The sequence below is a fragment of the Hemicordylus capensis genome, chromosome 7, assembly GCF_027244095.1.
Source record: "Hemicordylus capensis ecotype Gifberg chromosome 7, rHemCap1.1.pri, whole genome shotgun sequence".
NCBI lineage: Eukaryota > Metazoa > Chordata > Lepidosauria > Squamata > Cordylidae > Hemicordylus > Hemicordylus capensis.
This window is the reverse complement of record NC_069663.1, coordinates 7,104,613-7,122,196: the sequence shown is the minus strand read 5'-3', so window position 1 is coordinate 7,122,196 and position 17,584 is coordinate 7,104,613. Positions and strand designations below refer to the sequence as shown.

Below are 17,584 nucleotides of genomic sequence, written 5' to 3'. Positions count from 1 at the left end.
CATTTAGCTGATGTACTGCTTTCTTTTTTGACAGGTCCACTGATCTTCTATCCGAGCTCTTGTGTTGTTATTGTTGCTGCACTGTACATGAGTTGGTTTGTTTCTTGCAAATTATTGGTTGTTATTTCTGCAAGTGCAGCATTGACATCTTTTAATACCTGAGCAAGTTGTTTTTTGGCAACTGTTTTTAGAGCGGGAAGTCGAACCCTGGTGGTTGTTTGCTTCATGTGCTCAGTTATTTTTTGCTTTAGTTCTTCTTGCTTTCCTGTTAAACGGCATTTGGGTTTTTGAGGTGAAGGCAAAGGGGAGGTTGCCTGGTTTTGATTTTGAAATACTTCAGCAACGGTGGTATCCTCTATTTCCAACACCTCCTCCATCTGTGCCTGAGCAACTGCTTCAGTTGGTGGTAATTCTTCTTCCATATCTTGAGCCTGTGTTGCTCTTTGCAGTTCTTCCAGCTCAACTCCTGTGAATACTTTATTTCTTATTCTGAATCTTCTCTGGTCTGCTAGCCTTTTTTCTATTATTTCTGTATCTGGATGCTTCTCTTTCCAAATTTGGTACATTCTTTTTAAATAACCTCTTCAAGTTGGACTAGACTTGTAATAGCAGATCATTATTTCCTTGTTGGCATTTTTTGTATATTTTTTTCGGTTAAGCGACGTTTCTTCCAGTAGCTTTGCTGTCTCCAGCCCTGGTTGCTCAACTGAAGATCCTGTGTCCTGTAGCCCACTTGCCACCAGATGTCCAGGGACTATAGCACCTGGCGCGGTCCTTGTTGACCCGGGCGACGACCAATCCGGTATTAATTTATTAAAGTTACGTCTCACCATATTGTTGACGGGAGAGGCACTCTTTGTCTGGCTCCTCTGGTGAGACCTGTCTTGTAATAATAATAATAATAAATAATGATGATGATGATGATGATGATTAACATTTATATCCTTCTCTTCCTCCAAGGAGCCCAAAGCAGTGTACTACATACTTAAGTTTCTCTTCGCAACAACCCTGTGAAGTAAGTTAGGCTGAGGGAGAAGCGACTGGCCCAGAGTCACCCAGCTAGTCTCCTGGCTGAATGGGGATTTGAACTCAAGTCTCCCCGGTCCTAGTCCAGCACTCTATCCACTACACCACGCTGGCTCTTCCGATAGCCTTTGAGGTACCCCTAGGGGTACTAGTACCCCCTGTTGGGAACCCCAATCTATCTCAATATTGTCTGTTCTGTCTGGCAGTGGCACTCCAGAGTTTCAGGCAAGAGTTTTCCCCAGCTCTCCCTGTAGATGCCAGGGATTGAACCTGGGACCTTCAGCATCTTTAAGCTGATACTCTACCACTGAAATACAGCCCCATCCCTAACACAGTCCAAGGGACAATAAAATGCTCCTTTAGGGAATAATGTTTGAAAACTGCATGCAGAAGGTTCCACATTCCCTCCCTGGCAGCATCTCCAAGACAGGACAAGATTTTTTTTTTATTTTTAGGACAAGATTTTAGGACAAGATTTTTTATTTTATTTTTTAGGACAAGATTTTTTTATTGAACCAACAAACTACGAAAGCATACGAAACCCTTGCCTGTAACCTTGGAAAAGCTGCTGCCAGTCTGTGTAGACAATACTGAGCTAGATGGACCAAGGGCCTGACTCAATATAGAGCAGCTTCCGATGTTCCTAAGTTCCTATATTCACAGTGAAGTCCTAAGTGTTTTGAAACGGAGGGGGGAAATGTTTAAAACTGAAAACCTGGACATTTTTGATGAAACTGTGAGTCTGGATTTGCTTAAAATGGCAAGAGGGTGGTGGACAGTAGGAAGGCAGGAAGGCAGTCTAAATAAATATCATATGATTTGTCTTACACATAGTCTTACACAATGCTTGCTTGTGGTAAAACTTGTTTTTGTTTTTTAAAAAGCATGTGGTTTCTGCATAGAATAAATGTGTGGTTTTTTCCCCTGGGGAAGAGCATGAGCAATACCCTGCTAACTAGGCAAAGAGGCACCTTTTAACGTGGTGATTCTCTTTATTTAGCAGGGGGAGAGTAAATGGCCCTCTCCATCCCCAGCACAGCATCCCTCCAGTGACTTTTGCTGGTGTCTATCTTATGTTTCTTTTTAGATTGTGAGCCCTTCGGGGACAGGGATCCATCTTATTTAGTTATTTATTATTCCTCTGTGTAAACCACCCTGAGCCATTTTTGGAAGGGTGGTATAAAAATCAAATGAATGAATGTATGAATGAATGAATGAATGAAATCTTACCTGCAATCTGAAGAGGGGGAGGTGGCCCACAATACCGAAAATGATGCTAATACACCAAACTGTCCACGTGGGAAGTTTCAGGGCAGAGAGCGTCCAAGTTAGGTGCGTTCTTAAATTCTTCTTAAATTTGGATTCCCAGAAGTTGTTTGAGAAGGAGACCTGGTCTTGCGGTACTAAGCATCATCATCATCATCATCATCATCATCATCATCATCATCATCATCATTTATTCAACTAGCACTTGGCAGAGTTGTAATAAAGGCCTTGGGAAAGATATTTAGATGCCATGACGTGTCTATACCTACAGAGATTAGAATAGTTTGGACAATTGTTTTCCCCGTGACACTCTGTGGATGCAAAAGCTGGATTTTTAAGAAGCAAGATAGAAAAAGTATTGACACTTTTGAACTTTGGTGCTAGAGAAGACTTTTGAGGATACCATGGACAGCCAGGAAAATAAACAAATGGATCACAGAACAAACCAATCCAGAATTTTCACTCAAGGCAGAAATGACCAGGCTCAAACTATCATACTTTGGACACATTATGCGAAAACCCAGCTCCCTTGAGAAGTCCATAATGCTGGGGAAAGCTGAAGGCAAGAGAAGAAAATGGCCAGCAGCAAGGTGGATGGACCTGATCACGACAGCAATGGATGCACCACTGAGAGACCTTAAAGGCCAAGTTGAAGACAGATCATCCTGGAGAGAATCTATCTATGTGGTCGCTAAGAGTCGACACTGACTTGACAGCACTTAATCAATCAATCAATCAATCAATCAGGGAGAGAGAGGGGGATATGTCTCCATCATCTCTCTAGGAGGAAACAAAGAAGATTGACTCAACACAGGAGGTACCTGAGGAGTCAAAGCAGGGTTCATAGAGTAGAGGCAAGCAGAGACTGGTGAGGAGACCCTGACTAGCTCCCTCTGATCCCAATGCCCCTAGTTGCCATTAGGTTAGTTGGTGCAAAAGGTCGATGCACTGGAACTCCATCTCCAACACGTATAGACAATAGTGAGCTAAGCAGACCAATGGTCCGGCTTGGTATAAGACAGCTTCCTATGTTCCTATGTACAACTCCCATGGAATCACAGGATCATAGAATGTCAGAGCTGGAAGGTACCTTAGAGTTCTTCAGTCCCCTACTCCGTACAGGAAACTGCTACAGCAGCTCTGACAGATGCCTGTCCAGCCTCTGTTTGAAAACCTCCAGCAAAGGAAAGCCTACCACTGCATGAGGGAGACTGCTTCGCTATCGAACAGCTCTTACAATTATTTATTTGTTTATTGATTGATTTGATTTGATTTGATTTGATTTGATTTTTATACCGCCCTTCCGAAATGGCTCAGGGCGGTTTACAATTAAAACAGAAAACATTAAAAACAATTAAAACAGAGATACAAATATAATTACCAATTTAAAACAACTTAAAAAACAATTAAACTATCAAAACAATTAAAACCCTGAAAACCAGGTTAACATTAAAACAATTAAAAACTGATTAAAATCCCTGAAAGGCCAGGCCAAACAGATGGGTTTTAAGGGCTCTCTTGAAGGTCAGCAAAGAATCAAGATTACCAATTTCTGCTGGGAGTGTATTCCACAGTCCAGGAGCAGCTACAGAGAAGGCCCGCCTCTGAGTCGTCACCAAACGAACCGGTGACAACTGGAGACGGACCTCCCCAGATGACCTTAACGTGCGGTGGGGATCATGTAAAAGAAGGCGCTCTCTAAGATATCTTGGACCCAAGCCGTTCAGGGCTTTAAAGGTAATAACCAGCACTTTGTATTTTGCCCGGAAACATATTGGCAGCCAATGTAACTGTTTCAAAACAGGCATCATATGGTCTCTCCAGGTTGCCCCAGAGAACAATCTGGCAGCCGCATTCTAAACTAACTGAAGTTTCCGGACTACATACAAAGGCAGAATGAAGAAATTCTTCCTAATGCCTAGCCTAAATCTGCTTCCTTGCCATTTCAACCCATGGATTGTAGTAGCCCAGCCCTCAGGAGCAACAGAGAACCAGTCTGTTCCTTCTTCTATAAGGCCATGGTGGCCAGGGATGTTGTAGTTCAGTATCATCTGGAGACCCAAATATGAGGACCCCTGACCTTCGAATGATGAGTTAGTGTTCTAGCATACAGTCGAGATGTGCAACGAAACCAGACCGCACCCTTGTGCAGCAACTATAATGTGCCAAGGGAAGGCAAGTAGTTTGCACAAGAGAACACACACTCAGAATTTATCATTTCTACAGTCCTTTTTAGTGCTTCACAATGGATATAACATTGCTCCTTTTCCGTTTCTGTTGTGAAATGTCATGATGCATCTGTTGAACTCCTCCCTCCTCCTTCCATGATCTTCTGGGTATTTGAAGACCATCCTTCCAGGCCTTCACAACTCTGCTCCTGCCCCCAGTAGAAACATAGGAAGTTGTCTTATACCAAGTCAGACCCTGGGTCTGCCTAGCTCAGAACTTTCTGGCACAATATTGTCTACTAGTGGGCCCGGGCACAGAACATCTGTGCCTCTAGTGCGGCCAGGCCCACCGCCGCCTGCGCTGCGGCCAGGCCCGCCGCCTTGCCTCCACGGCCAGGCCCGAGAGTGCCCCCGCCACCACCCGTCCCAGGAGTGCCCCCACCACCGCTGGGCCCGAGAGTGGCCCCACCGCCGATGCCGGGCCCGCCGACGCCGGGCCCGGCCAGTCCCCCAGCCTCGCCTCCGCGGCCTGGCCCGCCTGGCTCCCCGGCCATGGCCGCCGCCGTTCTCCTGAGTGCTCCAGGACCAATCAGGCGCCCCGCAGCCCTGCCAATCAGCTGGGCTGCCGGTACACATTTCTCCTGGGCACACCCAGGAGAAATATATATAAAGATTCTGACTGGTAGCAGCTCTCCAAGGTCACAGCCAGCTTCTCTCTGTTGCCCCCGAGGACTGGATTAGAATCCATGGGTTGAAATTGTAAGGAAGCAGATTTAGGAGATGACAGGGATCAAACCTGGGACCTTCTGCGAGCAAAGCAGATGCAATTCCAGCTCCGTGATTTCCAGCTCTCTGCTCTTAACTGATCGGGGTGGGGGCCAGTTCTCTCCTGCGTCTGCTTCCCTCTTCACTGTTCTAGCTATGTTTCTCAGGAAGACGGTTCCCAGAAGCAGTTTAACCCAGGCTGCTCGTCTGCAGAGCAGGCATCCCTCTGGCTCACGGTGCTGCTGGCCCGCCTAACCCCACTTTGAAGCCTGGCCTTTAGACAAAGTTTAGGGTGCGAGCGTGCCCTTTACCCCGGCACTGGGATCAGATGGGTGCTCGGGCTGCTTGTTGCCTGAGTGCACACAGAGATGGGTGCCTAGAGCGCCCGTCTCAGAGGAGAGGAGAGCTGGTCTTGTGGTAGCAAGCGTGGTAGCAAGACACACACACACACACACACAAACACACACACGGTGGTGCCATGTTCTCGTCCAGGGGATCCATCTTTTGCTGTTCGCCACTCTACCAGGAACCTCTGGAACTCACCGCTGCGGCACAGGAGAGCCCCATCCGTCTCCACAGCAATGGTGCCTTGGAGAACCCCCTGCCTTTGTGAATGGGGAAGGGACCAGTGGACCTGCCTGCCCCCTGACCAACCCCAGAGCCAGGAATGAGGCCTCTGAGCATGCTCAGTTGTATCATTTTGTGCCAGAACGATGGGATTTCTTGTAGGAGTGGAATGACACGGGATCATGGGATTTGGGATCATTACTCTGCCGAATGGGGCAGCCAGGTTGGTCTCTGGGTCATCTCGGAGAGACCACATCACTCCTGTATGGAAGGAGCTACACTGGCTGCCGAAATGTTTCCCCCAAAACTTCCTCCTTTCCCCTGTAACAGGCCGAGCTCCTTCACTGCGACCACCGAGTGGTTTCTGCCTCTCCGCTGCTGGAGCAATTCCAGCTCCGTGATTTCCTGCTCTCTGCTCTTGACTGACCGGGGTGGGGGTGGGGGTCGCTTCTCTCCTGCGGTCTGCTCCCCTCTTCACTGTCCTAGCTATGTTTCTCAGGAAGACGGTTCCCAGAAGAAGCAGTTTAAGCCAGGCTGCTCGTCTGCAGCGCAGGCATCCCTGGCACTGCTGGCCCGCCTAACCCCACTTTGAAGCCCAGCCTTTAGACAAAGTTGAGGGTGCGAGCGTGCCCTTTACCCCAGCACTGGGATCAGATGGGTGCTTGGGCTGCTTGTTGCCTGCGTGCACACAGAGACGGGTGCCTAGAGCGCCCGTCTCAGAGGAGAGGAGAGCTGGTCTTGTGGTAGCAAGCGTGACTTGTCCCCTTAGCTAAGCAGGGTCTGCCTTGGTTTCATTTGAATTGAATTTTGGCCTTGGTTTGTAAGCTTGCCAGGCCTTGCCAAGGCTGTGCTTTCCGGGCACTCGATTGGAAGGTGCAGCTTGCTCCCAGGATCCTGTGCTCAGCAAACCTCATTGGCGGCAAACCTCAAGTGGGCTGCTCTGGAGTGATCCAAGCCAATTGTCTGAGTGAGTGCTTCCAAGCCAGAGGCATTTGCATGGACCTGTAGCAGTGTATCAGCGTCTCCCTCAGCCAAGAGGTGAGCTTGGGAGTCTGTGGGCACGAACGCTCCAAGGGAGACGAGAAGAAAAGAGGAACTCAGAAACGATGGTATGGTTTTTAACAAAAGGGGCAACTTTATTAATATACTTAATTAGGATACAAGTCATCACTTAACTTTCTAACTAAAGGAAACAAAACAGGACAGAATGGAGTAGGCAAAAAAACTTTCCATCTCAGCCAATCTGTTGGAAAGCCAAAAATTCCTACTCGGCCCCCAATGGGACGACCAGCAAAGCCCACTCTGTCCCTGGGAGGGAGGGGGAGGGTGGAAGGGAAGGAGGGAAGGGAGGAAGCCCAGGGTGACACAGAAGAAGGGAATGGCAGGGCAAACAAAATAGGGGGGAGTCCCAGCCAGCCCCCAACCCCACCCCACCCCCGCTCCTTGCAGGCACGTTCACTTGGTCTCCTCTTCTGGGGCGGATCGACTCCTCCAGCCGCCCAGCAGCAGCACAAGCCTGCAAGAAGCACAAAGCAGCGTCAGTGGGGTTGCCCTGCTCCTCCTCCCTTTCCACTCCGGCAGCCCAGCAAGTGGGGATTGGGCAGGGGGCTGGGGTTTGAGGGGGGGGCAAGCCAGAGAATTCTGCTTGACCTCGGGCTCCCCACTGTGCAACCACAGCATGGAGCAGGAGGGAGAGGAGGATTCTCTGGCCTGCCACCGGGCAGCTCCAGGGGCGCTACTGGGGCTGCAGGGGGCCCCCAGAGTCTCCCAGGCTCCTCTGCTGCTGCACCGGTTTGGGAGGAAGGAGGAGGTAGTGGAGGGGGGAGTGAGGCGTGGCTGCGGGAGTGGAGGGGGTAGGAGCACACCCTCGGCAGGGGAGGGGGCGGATGCCTGGATGGGGCTTCCCCTGCTAGGGGAAGCCAGGCTGCTGGGGAAGGGGAGAAAGGTGGAAGGAGGAGGGGGCGCTCCTTGGCCAGCTGGTGGGAATGGAGGGAGGCAGTGACCTTGCCCTCCTGCTGGGGCCACACAGCCTCCCCGGACCCAAGGGAAGCCCAAGAATGGTTCCAAAGGGCCACTTGGGGGCAGGGTGGTCCTGTAGCCTCCTCCCACAGCCTGCCAGCAGAAGCAAGGGGAGGGGCTTCTGCACCCCAGAGGCGGGGCTTCCTTGGGCCAGGGGAGTGGAGCCTGCTTCCCCCTCACTCCTCAGACAGAACTGCACTTCCCTGCTGGATGTCTTCTTGTGGACAGATCTTGTGTCCACGCGCTTGGAGGAGGTCTTCTGGGAGGCCCCTGCGCTGCACGGTCTTTCCTGAACCTCCCTTCAGCTGCTGATCTTCAAGGGGAGAGCACGGGGCTGTTGTTCCTGGAAAGAGAGAAGGACATTGGTTCAGAGATGGGGGATCTTCTCACACTCTCCCCCATGAAACCACCAAGCACCAGGGACTCCTGGCAGAATATCCGTGTCCTCATTTCCCAGAGGGAAGAGAGAGATTTCCTCTTTCCCTTTGGCTACTGGTACAACCAGCCACAAGGGCCGAACTTGGCATTCCAACACGAGGGAGGGTTGCCCAGATTCCTGCCCACCCATCCTGCAGCCCCAGCCCCCTCCCTAACCATCGGGGCCCCTTCAAGTGAAGCCCTGCCTTGGTCTGCTCACCAGTCGTTCAGGTGGAGAGATCACCGTACTCTGGCGGGTGTCTCTTCTTCTTACAGCCCGCCCACAAGCGCCGAACGGCAGCCCGCAGCCCGTGCCGGGAGTGGAGGGAAAAGGCCTTCTTCACGATCTTCTCTGTCTTGCTGGCAACTCTCCCGACCTCGGGGTCATGGTCGCCAAGCAAGCTCTCCAGCGCTGGAGGGATGAAGGAGAAGGTTCAGAAATGGCATGAAGAGATCACCCCACCCTTGGCCAAGCCCCACCATTTCCACACCAAGAGGGCGCAAGTCCTGACTCTTTCTCCCCTGCACTCTGGGAAAGCCTACTGCTGAGCATCCCTGAGGATGCAAGCGGGACCTTCCATTTGAGGGGACAGGTGGCCCATTCCAGCTCTGTGGTCCCTAAATCTAGGCCTCTCCCCTCACAGAAACTTCCCCTTCCCACCCAGAAACCGGCACTTACCAGCATGGAAGGTCTCTATGTTCCCTTCAGTGAGGATGCTGCCCTTTTTGTGGACCAGGTGACCTAAAAACAAGGGTGGAAGGAAATGGGACCACAGTTCAGGACCCTGCGCATGGACAGCCCACTTCCGATCATTCAGGAGAGGAAGTCCTCCCCTCTCTGCTCCCTCTGGGACTGACAGATTGAGCCATTCCTCCAGGGACTCTTACGTCACCTTGGAAGGAAATTAAGCCAAGAGACCTCGCTAACACGCACTGGGCCAGTCCTCCTGGGGAGGGAACAGCTCCTGCCCCTCCACACCCTTCTGGCAGTGTCTTCCAAGAGAATGAACCTTTGCCCACCAAGACGACCCACTAAGGGAGACCCAAAAGTCTTGTTTCGCTTACCGAGCAGCAGGGCAGCCGTTCTCCTCACTGAAGGCTGCTCGCTGCGGAAGAAGCCCAGGATCTTGGTGGCCTCCATCTCCACGGCGATCTCTGTGCCGAGCTGCTGAATCTGGGATCAAGAGCAAAGACAAATCCCGAGTGAGCAAAGCATTGCCCAAAGGTCCTTGAGCCATTTGAGCCGAGGGATGGACAGGGAGGGGCTGCCCTTACCAGACGCTTGGCGATCTTGTGGAGCAGCTCCTGCAGGCTGTAAGAGTCCCGCACCAGCAGCTTGCCCTCCAGGTGCCATAGGAGGGCTTCCGCCAGGAGGATCAGATTGTCCTTCGCAGCCTGCCAAAAGAAAGACCGGAATGGGAGTGAAAAAGGCTGCCAAGGGATTCCAAGAAACCTCTTAGGGGGCTTCAAGGAGTAGGGTCTGGATGGGCCAAACCACAGCAGGACAGCTCGTGGATTCACCACCCCATGAGGCTAACTCTGGGGCCTGCCACTGGGTGGCTGGACTTGGGGAAGCCTAAACACCTTTGTAGGGGTGGCAGGAAGAACTGGGCCCTCACCTGTGCTACCTCCAGGTCTTCATCCTCCACATGCATCAGCACCGCGATGAGGGTCGTGATGTTCTCCTCTGTACCCTTGTGGTGGTGGTGGCGGTGCTGCAGGAGATCCAGGTGGGTCCTCATGGCTGCCCTTCGGATCTTAGCCTCCTCCTATAAAGAAGAACAGGGCTTGTTATTAGGGAGGAATTCCTCACCTCCATAATTGATGAAGAGCTTGCATGGGTCTCCAGGGGGTTTCTGGTTTCCCTTCTCCAACCCAGTCGGAACCTGCAGGTTGGCCGGCCCTCATAGAGCCAGGCGGAGGGCTGGCGTGCAAGTACTCACGTGGTGGAAGAGAGGGCGGCACAGGGCAGCCAGGACAGCATTCACCGTGGCCTGGTGTTCTGATGGACAGTGCCTCAGCCGCTCCATGAAGGCCAGGACCCCCAAAGTGGCTTCCAGACTAGAGGTCCTGAGCCCTCCCAGGATCCCGGCACTAAAATCCTGGGGTTTCTTGGCCTAGGGAGGGAAAAGGTGGATCCTTGAAAACACATGCTAGTCCACCCACTGCTAAACGCACCACAGAGCTGTCCGTGTTTGATGCTGCTTGGCCACCATCCACTGCCTTGGGGAGGAGATGGCTCAAGCCATCCCAGAGGCACAAAGAGCGGGGAGAAGGTGGCATTGGAGCACGTGGGGAATCAGGCTCCCACTGAGAGATGCATTCCTGTGCCTTCCCTTAAGGATTTCTCCTTCGTCCTGTGGCAAGGGTTCCCCAGACTGAATCCACCCAACTGGAGAAATCTCCTCATCACACCTGGGGATGCCTAGGAGCACCAGCCTCAGGAAGGGCTCCCCAAATAGAGGAGTCTCCATGCCTAGGGATGCTCCATGCCCAGGGATGTCACTCACCGCCTTCAGGGTGCCATAAATTTGGAGAAGTCCCCTTTCGCTCAGGTAGCGGATGTTCTGGCTGGGGTGGACTAGCCACGCTACCAGGAGCGTCCAGGTCTTCTCTAAGGCAGCAAAGTCTTGGTCTTTCAGGAGCAGCTAAAAGAGGGAAAGGAGGAAAACATCCATCAGCCTCTGGGGCCAGACCCTCCTCTCAGGGAAGCCCACCCTGAGGAAGACGCTGCTCACCTCCACAAAGAAGGCCACCTCTGCGAGGGAATGCTCTTCTGGATCTTTGTCCAGGCTGAAGAGGGAAGCCAGGTATGTCTTCAGCCTGGCCACTGTGGAGGATGGTGTCTGGAGGAGAGCCCTGCAAAACACCAAAAGACCCTGCTGAGTCCTGGGCGGAAGGTCCAGAAAGAGCAGACCTGACCCAAACCACACCAGCCCCCAGGCCTCCGGAGAGATCTCCTATTCACTCCTACTTACCTCACCAAGAGGGCCACACCCTGGAGGCAGCTCTGCGTAGAGCACAGGGATTCCCAGCAGGTCTTCTCCGGGGTCACCTGTGCCACCCTCTCCAGCAGGGTCCGGACAATTTGCGCGGTCTCCCTGCAGAGAAGAGAAGGTTGCTGTCACCAAAGTGTGTGTCTCCTTGCGGGGTGGTGTAGTGTCAAGGGTGGATGGACTGTGTTGGACCATGGGAGGGAGACCACAGGGGTGAAGTGACTTTCCCCACAGCTGGTTTTTTAACACTGCAGATGCATTTTAAGGCTCTCTGCAGAGCCAAGAGGGCTGCAAATTCTGGGGTCTCCCCTGTGGAGCTGAGGGAAGGGACCACCGTGCCAGAGTCACCCCAACAGGCCAGAAATGCTCCTCACCCATCAGAGTGGGACATGGGAGAAATGACCCTAGCCTGTCCTCCCAGAGTGCTGAAAGGAGGACTTGCTGGCCCCGCTTTCCCCACCGCCATGACTTACTCAGGAGGCAGGTCTTGGCTGTCTCGGTTCCCGACTCCCTTGGTGGTGTTCTGCAGGCCGGTGAGGATCTTGTTGACCAGGCCCACCAAGAGTTCGGGGAACCTCTCCTGCACCTCACTGGCATTCTCCACACACCGGACGACGTCCCCGATCTTCTTTGTTGCTCTCCCCTGTGAAGAAGAGGAGGGTCAGGCCTCAGCACTCAGTCCGAGGGACGGTTATGGGTCTGGAGAATCATCAGGGCCAGGCCAGTGCCATGGGTGTTTGCACCCACATCTGGGCCTGGAGGGTGCTGGCTCTGGCTCAGGGTGCATGAGGTCAACTGCAAGGGAAAGACATCCACAAGGGGAAAGGGCAAGTCCCCACCTCCCGTGTGAACAGTGACTGCCATCCAAGCCGCCATCCTGTGTAGTGCAAGAAAGGTGGGGCAGAGGGGTGGAGTCAAGTCACCCTTGGTTTCCGCCCCTTACCTCACCCAGATGGACCGAGGAGAACCAATCTGGGGCCAGCTGTCCTCTTCTTTCCTCTTCGCCGATGTTCCTGAGAGAGGAGAGGAGAGAGAAAAGCTTCTCAAAGAACTGTCCTGTTGGAGATGGCAGCCAGCTGAAGAAGAACACGGGCACCCAAAGAGATGCTAAGCAAAGATCTCGCCTCCTTTGGGAGGTGGCTGGCAGGGGAACTTCATCAGGCCAGAGATCTCCCAAGTCCAGCCTTTCGTTCCCCACTGAGAAGCCCTGGGAAGTGTTCAAAGGGGGCATCGAGACAGGAGTTCGCCCCTGCTCCTTCTCCCCAACACCCGCTCATGCCAACAGCATGGGGGTCTCGGAGCTCCCTCTGCTAATAGCCAGCAATAGACTTGCTGGTGTCTGTCTTGCACCTGCTGCCAATCGGCTTCCTTGGGTGAACTCCCCCTCCAGATTTCTCAGGGAGCAGGTAGGAGGAAACATCCCTCTATGGGGTTCAGACATAGGGGAGCTGCCCCTGTCCCCTGCAGCCATCTGCTGGCTACGCTAAAATCCCCCCAGCTTCCTACTGGCTCCTCAGCTGAGACGAGGGTACCTACCTGGCCGAACTGGGGGTCAGCGGAGAGTCCCACACCTCGTCCTCGATGCTGCTGATGTCATGCATCGTGTCGTCCTCGTCCGTCGAGGAGCACTGGGGAGGAGAGAGAAGAGAAACGGGAGTGTTCCGGGGCTTGCATTGACCTTGCGAGGCTTCTGAGAGGAACCAAGCAAAAGGGACGGTTGGGAAGACATCCTGCTCTAAAATAAGACCTGCCTCTTGGTAGAAAAGGCATTTGGCATCTCCGCCCAGAAGAGCCTTTCACCACATTTTTGCCCCCTTTCCAATGCCTCAGATGCATTTCCTCCCATCCCACCAATCACAATCCCTCCCATCCTGCAGCATCTAGAACTAGAACCATTCCATGTTCTGTCTCCTGCTGGGGAACAGGGCACTCACACACACACACACAACCTAGAGCCCGTTCACATGAAAAAATGGATGATGAAATGGATCAGTTCTGACCTCCGCCGAGGACGAGTCTTCCACCGTGTAGGTGTTCTTCATCATCTTCTTGATGAGCCACTTCTTTGGCTTCTGGACTCTGAGAGGAGAAAGGAGAGACATGGCATAAGAACAGCAATGCATGCCCTGTGGATCAAGTGAAAGACACGTGTAGCCCAGAACCCAACAGTGGACAGCCAGATGCCTATTTAGTTGTTTGTGAACCACTTGAGACCTGGTTACATGTGGTATTAAAGTGTGTTTATTCAGAGAGAGAGAGAGATATCTCGAGATTCGGAGGTTCCTTGGCTGTCATGGGTAATAGTCTTCAACTGGCTTCTCCTCCATGAACATGTCCAATCAACCAAGGCTCCCAGGGAAGGTGATCCGCCTCTATGATCCCTGGAGCGGCCCTTCAGCTGAGAAAGGTACCTGGGGGAACTGGTGGCACAGTCCCCTTCCGACCCCTCTTCCTCCACGCTGGCATGTGGAGTCTCGGCCCCCAGGAAGGAAGAACTCTGTGAAGGAGAGAAGGGGGAGAAATGGTTGCTCTGGCCCTCTCATTGAGCTTCCTAGGCTTCAGCAGGGAAAAGGCCAGCCTGGCACCTTCCAGCGGTCATCACCGGGTGAGCTGAATGCAGGAAGTGGGCCGGAAGTGGATCGTCCCGTTCTGGACACAACTCTTCCCGCTTTCCTGATTTTCAACTTTCTTAAAAACCACTTTGGAGCCCAGGCATGCTGGCTGGAGGCTGGCAGGAGAGATGGCAAAAGAGCTCCTCTCTCATGCCCGCCTTCCTCGCAATGAGGTCGGTCGGGCTGATTTCAGGCCTTCGCGCACTCATGCAAATGGCAGAGGGGAAAGGCATCAACTCCCCCCACCCCAAGACATGCTGCGCTCCCTCACTCAGCTGGGGCCCCGATGGCTCTGGTGACTGGAAAAGACCACTTCCAGTCCACTTCATGCTTTCAGTCGGCTCCTTAGTGAGGACACTAAAGGCACGTGCAAAAACATGCCAAAACTGGGTCTCCTTTCCTCTTTCTTTCCCATTTCTTTCCCCTTTTTCATTTAGTTCATTTCTCATTGGTTTGGTTGAGTTTGCTTATTGTTTTGTATTTTTATTCATTCTTCATTTATTTGTCACTGTTTTTCAATGGTTGCCATTTAAGCAACAGGATGCTCCACCTTTAACTGTGAGATCTCGACCAGAAGTCAAGGCCATAGCCACCATCTCCTTGCGGCCATCTTCTTTAATCCGATCACCCCCACCGTGCCACCATTGTGATACAGTGTTGTTAAGGGCATGGCTGTCCCTTTACCATAGCTTTAAGCAAACGACTGTCAGAAGATGGCCGCCCACCCGGCAGCATCAAAACTGGGGCCATTCCCCATGCTTTCTACTCCTGGCCAACACGGGGGACCCACACGCCCAACCCACAGTTCTTCCGAGGGAGGGACTGGATGTTGAGGCTTCCTGACCTCTCCAAGGGATGGCTCTTGGTCAACGGTGGTGTTTTGCAGCCTCCTCAACACGGTGCTTGGCCTCTGGACGCTAAAAAAAGAAAGAAAGAAGACACATGAGATCAGAACACGAGTGCTTAGAAAGAGCTCTGCTTGATGAGATGAATGAGGCATGCAGCCCAACACCCTGTTTCCAGGAGTGGACAGCCAGATGCCTGCAGGAAGCCCACGGGCTGGGCATGGAGACACCTGTCTCCATGGAATCAACCCTCCATGCTGCTCGGAGCTTCTGTCCACCCTTGGCTTCTTGCTAAACTAACCACCTCCCCCCCAAAAAACTTGCATGGGCTCCTAAGGAAGGTCCTCTACTTCCATGAGCCATGGAGCTGCCTCTCCAGGTGAGAAAAGAGTACCTCGGGGAACTGACAAAGCTCTCCACGTCCAGCTCCTGATCCCTAGTGTTGTCTTCTGGGATCTTGGCCTCTTGGATGTCAGGACTCTGCAAATGAGACAAAGGTTTCCAATGAGTGTACTCACTCTGATCTTCCTAGGGCCTAGGATTCGTAGCGAGTTTTTCCCCTGACATTTTCTTTGTGTTCATTTTTATTTCTTTAAATTATTTTGATTTTTTTTTAAAGACAAAAAAACCTTATTAAAAAGCAACCATGTGTTCTAATTCTAACTGGTTGGGAGTGCCAGGGCACAGCCACCACATGCTTGTGGCCATTTGGTTTCATCCTATGTCCAACCATGAACCTCCATTGTGATATGATCTACTGTGGTCAGCAAACTGGCCACCATCCTTCAAAAGGGCCATCAGAATCAGTTGGCTGCACTCTGGAGCTCTAGTCCAAAGACAGCATGACAGGTAGGTCTGTGAAATCTCTTTCTTTCCCTCCCCAAAACCAGCCATTAACAGAAACATCACTGCATGGGAGCTCCAGAATGGAATGCTAACTGCTTGTTGTCATTTCTTGTCATTTGGAAACAAAGAGGAACGGGACCCACTGGCATCAATAGTTTGGCCCAGAGAGTCTTCTTGATCCCACCCCTTCATGTCCTCTTCTCTCCTCTCCGCAGGAAACAGGGTTAGCTCAGCCTTTCCAAAGGGAGAGACAAGGTGGGCCCCTGAGTCCGGAGTGAGGGCCATCCCTCCTGCTGTGGGCTGTTTTTACCTGAGGGGACCAGGATTGTCTCTCCAGAAATGCCTCTTCAGTCAAGAGACCTGGAGGATCTCTGCCAGGAAGACCCTCTCCTCTCCTGACCCGTCTCAGGGTCTTGGGAGCCGTTTGATGCCTCCAATCCAAAGCACACCAACCCAGAAAGGTGGCCATTGGAAGGAGAGGCAGAGGGTGGCAGAATCCTTCCCTAGCCACGACGTTCCCACTGTAATCCTCTGGCCAACATGCAGCAGCTGGATTTCCTCCCCTTTCTGGATCTGACCCCGCTCTGTCTCCTGACGGTGGAGATGCAATCTCCCCTCACCCCTCCACCAGCCCATCCACAAAAGCGACTGGAATCGTTTCCTGACCTCACAAGACCATTCGGTGTCCACGGTCTGGAGAAACCATCCATCCTCCTCAACCGTGAAGACACTGCAGGAAGAAATACAATGGCCTGAGTACCTCGGAAGAGCCTTGCTGGATCAGACCAAAGATGCATCTGGCCCAGCACTCTGCTTCCAATAGGGGACAGCCATCCGGCAGGCCTCCAGGAAGCTATCCTCTGTGCCCTTCAAGCTAGCGGACATCACCACCACATCTTGGAAGAGTGAATGCTTCTACGCAGGGGCGTAACTACCATGAGGCCGGGGGAGGCCGTCGCCTCGGGGCCCCACTGCCTTGAGGGGCCCCCCAGAGACACCTCCCATGACTCCCCATTGCCCCCTGCCCAGCCCCAAGACCCTTCAGCCACTTGCCCTGTTTGCCCTCCCTCCTGCTGGTCCTCCTGGTCGGCCATCCAAGCAGCAGGCAAGCTGCTTTTCTCCCGGGCGCCTCTCAGCTGATCGGCGGCTGGGCGGGGCTTCCAGGGAGGCCTCCGTGTAGGCCTCCGTGAAGCCTGAATTCGAGTAGGCTGGCCAGCCCCAGGAAGAAGGCTGGCAGTCAGAGTGGCCACTCCAGTTCTCTGCAGCAGACCCTCTTCTTCCCAGGCCAGACAGCTCAGCCGTGGCCAGGTAGAATGTGGATTCCTTTTGGTGGTCACACCCCGCCCCCCGCCCCCTATATCCAGGTAGGGATCTGCTTGCCATAGGGCTTGGATGGGGGGTGGGGAGACTGAGAAGTCTCTGAATATTTCATGGAAGACTGATTGGAAAATTTGCTGGCTTAAAAAAAACCTCTAAAAAGTCCTATAAGTGGCTTGTTTCATGGCAGGAAATTACAAAAACTTCTGGAACAAATTTATTTATGTCTTCATTCATTCATTCATTCATAAATACACTTCTGTTCAAGTTGTTTTGCCACCCAGGTCTGAGTGAGAACAGACATGAGTGAGAACTGTGACGCATGTGTTGTGCTTTTATGTTTTCCCCCCTTAGGGTCCATCTGGCCCACATGTGAATGCAGCACCTCCATTCCAGAGGAGATGTGTGTTAAAGGGCTTTCAAAGCCTCTTGTGAAAAACCTCCTGGAATCAAACTGGACTGAATTGGTTCAGAATTCTGAGAAAACAAACATAGGCTCACCCTGCATGGTTGAAAGTCTCCTTTGCTAATCTGCAGCAAGGGGCCCATCTTAATCATTAGTGTTTCTAGTGTGTTCTAGGCATTAAAAGTAGCACAAAGATATAGTATTCAATGTATATCACTATATATTGTGAAGTGTGTGTGTATTCAGTGAAATGTATTTCTTGGCAGCATACATATTTTGAAATATCAGACTTAAATCCTTGCAAGACTGGGGTGTGTGGAAGCCCTGGACTTTG

At 52.3% G+C, this 17,584-nt stretch overlaps 1 protein-coding gene across 1 annotated transcript; it reads right to left on the bottom strand.

Moving 5' to 3' along the window:
• Window positions 1-6,902: 6,902 nt before the first annotated feature.
• Window positions 6,903-16,827, bottom strand: LOC128333126 (uncharacterized). Its single transcript, XM_053268229.1, has 19 exons — window positions 16,581-16,827; window positions 16,194-16,257; window positions 15,076-15,161; window positions 14,681-14,753; window positions 13,636-13,721; window positions 13,225-13,303; window positions 12,761-12,852; window positions 12,168-12,237; window positions 11,698-11,867; window positions 11,207-11,329; window positions 10,967-11,087; window positions 10,739-10,876; window positions 10,172-10,345; window positions 9,848-9,997; window positions 9,504-9,623; window positions 9,294-9,402; window positions 8,908-8,970; window positions 8,449-8,640; window positions 6,903-8,154 (listed from the first exon to the last, which is right to left on the bottom strand). The coding sequence occupies exons 1-18, from the start codon at window positions 16,619-16,621 to the stop codon at window positions 8,456-8,458; spliced, it is 1,944 nt and encodes a 647-aa protein (XP_053124204.1). The 5' UTR covers window positions 16,622-16,827; the 3' UTR covers window positions 6,903-8,154; window positions 8,449-8,455.
• Between the last annotated feature and the right edge of the window lie 757 nt (window positions 16,828-17,584).